The sequence below is a fragment of the Ciconia boyciana genome, chromosome 5, assembly GCF_034638445.1.
Source record: "Ciconia boyciana chromosome 5, ASM3463844v1, whole genome shotgun sequence".
NCBI lineage: Eukaryota > Metazoa > Chordata > Aves > Ciconiiformes > Ciconiidae > Ciconia > Ciconia boyciana.
Window position 1 is genome coordinate 6,821,520 of NC_132938.1, and position 9,029 is coordinate 6,830,548.

Genomic DNA, 9,029 nt, shown 5'->3' on the forward strand with positions numbered 1-9,029 from the left:
TTAGCAACCTGCTTTGAGCAGGAAATTATTTTAAACAGAAATAGGGAGGGGATGTGTTACAGCAGCATGGAAAAAACTGGTACAAAATGGACCAAAAAATTGCACTGCACAAGATGCAAAATCGTTTTTCCTATTTGTCCGCCAACTCAAACCCTGGGGGACGTTTCTCGGTGCCCCCACGTGAGAACCCCCGGGAAATCCCCCTCGCTGGGGAGTCAGCCCAGAGGAGATGCTAAGGCTTTTTAAGGACCACGAGCACCTGCATGTCATGGGCATAAAAGAAAACTGAACCCTGCTCAGCAGTCAAAGGGGCAGTGAATAAATAAAATTAATAAATGAAATTGGTTTTTTTCCCAAACATGGAAATATTGAAGGCTGCTGACACCAGTTCACCCCTGTAATTTCACATCACGTATTTCACTCTTTGAATCCTAAACCCTGAGTGCTCCAAATCTCTCCCTCCCAAAGAAATTTCAAAGCCACTCTGAGATTTTATCTATCATTTAAATATTTCTGCGTATGAGCTCTTCAGTGTCGCAGCTACCAAAGCAGCGCTCACTGTGAGGTGGGGAGCCCCAATAGAATTTCCTTATTTTTGTGGTTTTTCAGCCTCTAAATTTGTTTGAGGTTTCTTGCTCTTGGCTTCAAAGTTTTCTGTGATGCCTCGTGCCTCTGCTTTATGGTGAGCTAGTTTGGCGTTCAGCATTTTCCAGGCCCAGAGAAAAACACCTCCCGCTAAATATTCTGCTGAAGAAAACAACCCCACAGCTCAAATTGCATCGTCTCCTTATTTTGAATGCTTTTTGATTTCAATGGAGGAGAAACAAGTCAAAATTCATCCTTTCCTGCTTTTATTTTTAATGCCAAGCTCCTACATTTGTAATTTTTTTTAATTGCATGGAGCTAGATTAAAAGGAGGAAGAACTAGGTGATGAAATATGAAGAAATCGTAATTAAAAATCAAGGAGTTTTCATTTTTTTCTTCCTAAAGGGGATTTTGGGGGATCCCATGCAGTGCTGGAGAAGCACAGGGGGCTGCCACCCTGATGCACACCTGGATTTGGGGCTCGGCGCAGAAGCAACTGCCGGGCTGAGGTTTCGGGCACTGCCACAGCAGATGCTCTTTGGCAGCCGTCGGTGAGACATCTGTGCTGAAACAGGGAGGAACCTCCTGGGGTGAAGCCAGCCCTACTGCCAAGAGGTGACAGTGCATGGAAAGGGGGAGCTGGCACAAAACCCCTCCATCGTTGACTCCACCACGATGGCCCGGTCATGGCTCCATCTCTGCATCTGCCTCCAGATCCCAGGTAAGAGGGACACATCTCTTAAAGGTTGAGGACACCTAAATTCATGCTGGAGCCTCTCCTTCACCCCTCTCCAGCATGTGGGCTGCGTTGCACAGCATCTGGATGATGGAAGCTTAAATATACAGGCATAGTATAGATCTACAGAACACTATTACCTATCACCGCATGATTTTGGACAATGCCATTAATAACATGCTTTAGCTTTTGGTCAGCCCTGAAGAGGTCAGGCAGTTGGACTAGATGATCATTGTTAGTCCCTTCCAACTGAAATAATAGTCATTCTATTCTATTCTATTCTATTCTATTCTATTCTATTCTATTCTATTCTATTCTATTCTATGCTATTCTAGTGCAATATATGATGGTAGAGACACCGCAGAGTTTGTTTTTACTGCACCCTCTTAGTGCAGATGGACTGTAGGAAGCTGCTGATGGAGAAGTAGCACCTATCTACACTGCCTGTGTAATGTGAAGACGATAAACATCCCATCAAATTTTCTTCTAAATCTATCCAAGGACTGAACGTATCCCAAGGGCCACAGCTGGAATCAGTGTGTTATAAAACCATGCTGCCTTCTGCTTATTGCAGACAGGTTGCAGGAGGTCTAGACCAAATATATACAGTTAATGTCATGGCAAAGTGGTAGAATTACGCTTTACAGGACAAATTGTGCCCTTGGTTCTTAGGTGGAAAGTGTTGAGAGCTTGAAACACCCATTAAATGTATATATTAGGGTAGCAGCACAAGTTGGTCCCCCAAGATGCTGCCCAACCTGGGTCCACAGATGCCCAGCATCCTCGCTAGAGGCTGTCAGGACTGCAGGGTGTTTTGTTCGCATTGTGTGATGGCCATCCAGCCGTGGCGTAACACGGCCGATCTGGCAGCAAACAGCCCGAGGCACTTTATCGGCACCTATATACAGGTAGTAATATCTTATAGATCTATACGGTGGGGTCCCCGCTGAGAAAACCCCAATAAATTAGAGTTTGCTCTGCACGTGCAAAGGGAAAAGGGACCATTTCCGAGCTGCTGCAGGCTGGTCTGCCCAAGCACATGGAAACAGACCCGTCCCATCCTGATTCCCCGTGGTCCCCTGCAAGAATATACACCAGGAAAGGGAACAGGGAGGTTTTGGGGGATGAAGGTGTCGCAGAGGATGAGCTTTTCTGCTCTGGCTCTGTCCCAGCTCACCCCACTGGAGCTTGACCACTGGCTCAGAGCCGAGCTGAGCATTTTCCAGGATCCCCTCTGATCCCTTCTGATTCGTCTAATAATCTCTCCAACAGCTCGAGGAAAAGGTTTTGGGGGGGGAGGGGGGAGGGTTAAGTTTCCCATGCCCAGCAGAGCCAGACCTCAGGGAAGTCAAGGAGACCCTGAAGTCACCATGCCCCATGGCCACACACATTTCATCCCCTAAAAAAACACACAGGTGTTTGCCAGAGCAAAGTTTGGGAGGATTGCACTCCAAAACCTGGAAATTATGTATTTTAATAATGAGGAGACTTTTATATCGTCACAGTGCCAGAGGATGCGGTGAAATGCTGCGGCTGCTGTGCAACGCCTGAATTTCAACATTGCAATATTAGGGCTGAAGCCTGCTCTTCTCTGCAGCGTGCCGGTAGCAATGGGGTCATTGGTGTGGGGAGGGAGGAAGGCTCTGGACCTCTGTCAGTCACCAGAGCCCTCTCCTCTGCCTGTCCCCAACAGGGACATGGGGGACATCAGGGCCATGGGCCATGGGGATGGCTTCAGGCGTTCTTGGGGGGGTCATGCAAACCCATTCCCACACCACTGGGTTTGCAGGGCTGCACGAGGCTGTTTGCAACAACTACTGTAAGCAGCTTTGAGATTTTGAAGGAGCAGGGACATTTTAAGGTAAAAAAAAAGCAAAAAAAACGTGTTTTGTTGAGCTTTTTGCACAGCTGTAAAACACGCCTGGGAATCAGACGGGGGAAGTGAGAGCATCCTTATCTTCAAAGGGCTGTTTTTCACTCGATCTTGGAGTATCTGCAGCTTTGTAGGACTGTTTGCTGAACAGAAAGGATCACAAGTTACCTGTTATCCTTTTCACAAGGACACATCCTCGCTCGTACACAGACACCGCTCACATCTGCCCGGGCCAAACATGACTCAGATAATTTCCACAAAAGCTGCAAAGCCCAAACAGGGCGATGCAATGCCAAACCAAAGCTTTCAACCCCACCGCTACCCCTCACTCCCTCTCCTTCCCCAGGTCTCAAAATTCATATGAAAATAATGTCGTCTGAAAACTAATATTAAATTGGCTCATTTTGAGGTGTTTTGCACGTTTTGCGGTCTTTTTCTGCACCTGAGGTGAAGTTTACCGGTGTTGCATCTGTTAGAACAAAAATCTGGCAAATAAATTAACAGGCTCAAAAAAACATCTGTTGAAAGAGAGGTGAAGCCTCTCCAAAAAATGAGAGAGAAAAGACGGGCAGGAGAGGGGTATCCACAGGAGCAGGTGGGGATGCCTTTCCCTGCACAAACAGCCCCGACGACACCCTCAAAATCATCCCTCCACCCCTCTCCCTGCCACTGAGCCTCCTCCCTAGATAGGTGTTTACAGGGCAAAGTCTACCTGTGTAACTAGGCTTGACCAAAAACTAGTTGGGGAACCCAAAAAGGCCTCTGAGGGAATATGGGAGCATCCTGATAAAGATGCTCCTGTTTCTCGCTCGTGTGATCCCCTAGTCTGTAACTACTTGATCTTATTAAGCCCACAAAGAAAATCTGTACTTAGCATGGAAGGAAAATAATAAAAATAAAATAATAACTATGTATTCCTGTCTCTTTTTTCTTAGGTTTCTGTACAAATCTACTTTTATCCCAGACTCCAGAGCATATTTTAGCCCAAACTAACAATAAAACAGAAATCCTCTGTGAGCTGAAGCAGGAGCATGTCGGGGTGTACTGGTACCGCTGGAGCCAGGAGAAGCAAAATTTCAATTTCTTGATATTTTCCAACCCGTTCGGCAAAGCCACGTACGGCGCAGACATCAGCCAGGACAAGTTTAGTGTCCATAAGGGGAGTTCCCAAACCTCCTACAGCCTGCACATCAGCCGCCTCCACGCCTCGGACAATGGCACCTATTACTGCTCCATCTCCCAGTCCTCCCAGCTCCTCCTGGGGACCGGGACACGGCTCGGTGTGGGTAAGCATCACCCCCAGGGCTCTAAAATGTGCCACCAGCAGGCTGTGATGAGGTCCCCTGCGTAAAGGGTGATGCACATTGGTAGATCTTCCCAGTTTTGAGATGCAAGGCTGGGGCTCTGGGATTTTCCTGAAGAGACCTACAAGATCGAAGTCAGAAAATACAGAAAATAGCTATATTTTAGGTCAGCTGCATGTGATAGTCCTTTTGCCACCAGCGGTTGCTCTGCTGTGGTCATGCCTTGAGCACCGCGTTGGTCCTAGTGTCTTAGAATTTCCACGGGAAGACACTCAGCCCCCCATATTGCCATGCCCTGTGTTTTTCTTGTCCCCCATGGTACTTTGGATGAGAGGTTGGATATGTGCCCTGCTCAGCTCCTGGGTCATCCCACACCCCAGTTCTTCCCTACCCTTCCTCCAAGTGACAAGAGCAGCATCAAGGCCAGAGGACATCACCCCTTGCATTGCTGGGGTGGGTCTGACTGCAGGTTTCAAGCCTGTCCTTCACATAAAGGATTGAATTGGGATTTATTCCTCAAAGCTCACAACCCACCATCACTGGGGATCTCCAACCAGAAATCAGGGCTATCTGCCAGTGGCATTGGGGGAGTGATGCTTTACAGACCCTGGGCCGTACAACAGCTCTTTTCAGCCTTGACCACCGAGCAGGAGGTGGTGTAGAAAAACTAATGTGTTTGAAGTAGGATTCAGCTCTTTCTTTGCAGGCTGTTAGGGAGGCAAATAACTTATTTAACCAAGATGCAGCTACGGCTGATGGCTCTAAATCATCCCCAGTGTCGCAGCCTTTCTGGTTTTTTTGCAAATATGCCCTGCATCTTGAGCTAGCTGAGAAATCCCTTTCAGATTCTTGCCGGCTTGAAGAAAAGCTGGTTTAAGATAAGAGAGAACTGTTTTTTATCAACTGGGCACATATCTATGTGCAAAGCAAAGCATGAAAAAACAGGGCTGAAACTCAGCATGATCAAGGACACTCCAAGTTAAAAGTAAACACCAGCAGGTGCTCTGGGAGGACTCACGCCTTGCTGGATATTTTCTTTTTTTCTTTAGTACACATGATAAACCAAATTGTCTTTAAGTTCCTTTTCTTTACGTCTATTACAATGTAAGGGAGAAGTTGTCCAGATAAATCCCAGGCACCTGATGTCTCGCCTTTCCATGTTAAACGAATGGTGGTTTCCGTAGGAATTTAAGTCCTGGATAGAAGCAGAAAAAAAAAAGTTTTGAATCACTGAAAATTTTGAATAAGTGGAGTTTGAGCAGTCAGATGTACAGCTATTTAATGACATTACTGGGATATTTTCCTGACCAACTTTACAGAGAGATGAATGTGCTCCATTATAATTCAGATACACCATAATAAATCCTGCCCTTATTTTATCAGAAAAAAAAAAAATCTGATTTTGAGCAAAGATTAGAGCAATCTGAATATGGAAAAGATCCAGGGATCCCTTAAAACCTCACAGTGCTACTGAAATCTCCCACTACCTGTGATTTCATGCAATGCTGATGAGGTGGTGCCTGGCAGTAAATGTCGTTCAAGGAAGTTTCCTTTTTCCCTGCCTTAACCTTCTGCCCTTGTTTGCCTGGTATATTGTTTTATTAACACTTTTACAAGCTCTTGGTAACTTCTGTGGCCACTGAGAGGTTCAGGTCAAGCTCCCAGCCCCTCTGGATGACCCAGTCCTTGTGGGGATCCCTGGATGGGGCTAGTTTTAAAAGCTAAAATTTCTAGCCCTTCCTGTCTGCTCTATTAACCATCTTCTTCTCCTCCTTATCCACCAGTTGATGTTTTGCCTCTGCCTCCAAAGACCACTCAGGCACCTCTCTCCAAAAAGCCTGTGCGCTGTGTAACCAAAAGCAAAGCTGCTGACAAGAAAGGTATGGCACCGGGTTGGGTCGAGCTGCCTTGCAAAAGGGGTTTGCTGAGCTCCTGCGGGTCCCCAGGGTTCAGCTGGAGTTTGTCCTGGGGTGAAGGCAACCACAGCGTGACCCTGCAGGGGTGGGCATCTGGGTCCACCTAGACCCACCACACTGGATGGAGCTGACCTCTGCCTTTAGGAGTGGTTCCCCGGGATATACAAGGGTTTAGGGGTCAGGACGTACGTCCATTTAGCTCTGTCTAAGCTCTGGTGTCCCTTGGGTGTGCAGCCCCTGCGGGTGCAGCGTCAGTCCTGCAGGCACGGTGAATTCCCATGCCGGAGAGAACACCAAAAAAAGGTTATCATGACTCATAGCTAAGTTCCCTGCAATGCCTTCGGGGTGTAATGCATCCTCCAAGGCATACCCCAGGGTGATGGTCGTGTCCTCCACCCCTCCTGAGGACCTGCCTTGCTTTTCTCCCCTCCCCACCCCACCCTTCATTCCCCCAAAGCTGCCAGGGCAGGATGATGCTGGGTGGTGAGCTGTGGGGGGCAGCTCCACACCATGTCCCCTCCTGCTCTCCAGGTGCCTGCAGCCCACTGGTCTGGGTCCCCCTGGCCATCAGCGTCCTGGTCCTCCTGCTGAGCCTGGTCCCCACCGCCTACCGCCTCCACCGTAAGCATCCTGCCAGCCCCGGGGGACGATGAGGGGTGTGAGGCCCTGGAGAGCCCGGGAGCCTGACGGGGAGCTGGGAGGGGGTCCCTGGGCTGACGGACACCATCTCTCCCCAGGTCTGCGGCGGAGGCTGTGGCTTCGCGTCCACAGGCAGTAAATCCCACTGGCTTCCCCCACTTCGGGCAGGCAGGGAGAAGCCTACAGATGAAGGACCTTCCCTACAGATGAAGCCTACAGATGAAGGACAGTGCAGGACCCTCCCCTGCACAGTGCTGAGCCCTGCCTGGACATGACCCAGGAAAGATCTTACAGGGGACAGACATGGGCTTGCACTGCAATACAGACATTTCTTTCCTGCAATGGACCACAACTTTAACATTTTTCCTTGACACAACAGCTGGCAAAAGGACCAGGCCAGATTCTGCAGCGTGCTGAGCATTTCTCAAAGGGCACTGAGCAGGGCGAGCGCCACGGCTGACTCTGCACTGAGGGCACCAGGGCTGGTGTACCAAAGGGATTCAGATGGGCTGGAAAGATGCTGTGAGCTCCTTGGCTCTCCTCTGTGTTCATCTGTAGGACAGCACAAAGGTGCTTTTGGTTTGCTCCTGCTAACGCTGGTTGATAAGGCTTTGGTAACGAACATTTTGAGACCAATCGGCAGATGCAGAGGCAGGTCGCTGCACAGCTTGCAAAGGCCCTGTACAGGCATGTTCGTTAACAATAGTGAATATATCGCTCAGCCATTTTGCTGTGCAGGCTGGTGTCTTGTGGCCCTGCTCGGTGAGGGAGACGGTTGCGTGGCAAGCAAGGAACCATGGCTTCTGCCCAAGCAAGAGTTAAAGCAGAGCAAAAGCTCCAGGGGGAGCAGGTCTGGGAGGGTGTCTTCTCCCATGGGAGACTGCAAACAGCCAAGAGTGGGAGTGGAAACCAGACAAAGCGATGTACCCAAGGCCAAACACCTGGTGCAGCCTGAAGGCCAACACCGCCTCTGAGAGCAAACAGAGGCGGCCGGGGGCTGGCCCCGAGCCCAGCAGCACGGCACAGCCGGTGAGAATTGCCCTGAGTGACGCCCGTATGTGCTGAGCTCTGAGCATGCTGAGCCCCGAGCAATATCCATGTGTGCTGAGCCCCGATCATGCTGAGCCCTGAGAAATGCCCATGCGTGCTGAGCCCCGAGTGACGCTCGCATGTGCTGAGCCGCAAGTGATGCCCACGTGTGCTGAGCCCCAAACAACACTCGTGTGTGCTGAGCCCTGAGCGATGTCCATGCGTGCTGAGCCCCGAGCGATGCCCATGGATGCTCAGCCCTGAGTGATGCCAGAAGCAGGGTGGGTCTCCCGAGGGATGTTAACAAGGCTCAGCTGCTGCCCGGTGCCGCAAGGCTGATGTGGGGCTGGAAATTCGGCATCTTGCTGAGCGCAGGCAGTGGGCGCTTGGTCTCAGACGCATCCCCAGCCCCACATCTCTGCTCAAACACAGGCACCAGCACACGGCTGTATCAGCTACAGTGAGCGCAAGGGGAAGGTGGCCCAGACACCTCCTGTCCCCAGCATGGGTGGGAAGGCCAGCAGCTACTTTTACCGCTGGGGATCTCCTGTCCTGCACATTGCATGTGTCCTTACAGCTGCCCACAAGCCAAGGACTGATGTGGCTCCAGAGTCCCCAGGGCTGGGACAAACGCAGACATTGGGAAGAGCTTGCGCAGGTGTAAAGCATCACAGTGGCACAGCAGCATCCCTCTGGCCTTACCCTCCCTCCCCTCCCAGCCACAGGGAGCTGCCACTCTCCACTTTAATACAGATTTTTCTGGAGGGCTTGGTCTCAAATCCAGCCATGGGTCCTCCTTGTGATGGATTTTTTTCCCCTAAATGATGCAGTAATAAAGCTGTCAGTAGACCACGCTGAGCCAGCTTCCCCAGGCTGCGATGCTCACCCAGGCTCTCAGGCCACCCAGCTGATGGCCGCGGGGCACACAGACCCCATCCCACCAGGG

General features: G+C 50.2%; 1 protein-coding gene across 1 annotated transcript; it reads left to right on the top strand.

Annotated features, from left to right (window-relative positions):
• The first annotated feature begins 1,246 nt into the window (after positions 1-1,246).
• Positions 1,247-7,414, top strand: CD8B (CD8 subunit beta). The gene is made up of 5 exons (XM_072862687.1): positions 1,247-1,307; positions 4,131-4,481; positions 6,284-6,379; positions 6,947-7,036; positions 7,153-7,414. Exons 1-5 carry the CDS (start codon positions 1,262-1,264, stop codon positions 7,191-7,193), a joined length of 624 nt encoding a protein of 207 aa, XP_072718788.1. The 5' UTR covers positions 1,247-1,261; the 3' UTR covers positions 7,194-7,414.
• Positions 7,415-9,029: the final 1,615 nt, after the last annotated feature.

Coding starts and splice junctions, on each gene's coding strand:
- CD8B (XM_072862687.1), top strand. CDS start 1,262: ATGGCCCGGTCATGGCTCCATCTCTGCATCTGCCTCCAGATCCCAG. Junction 6,380..6,946: donor CAAAGCTGCTGACAAGAAAG/GTATGGCACCGG, acceptor CCTGCTCTCCAG/GTGCCTGCAGCCCACTGGTC. Junction 7,037..7,152: donor CACCGCCTACCGCCTCCACC/GTAAGCATCCTG, acceptor ATCTCTCCCCAG/GTCTGCGGCGGAGGCTGTGG.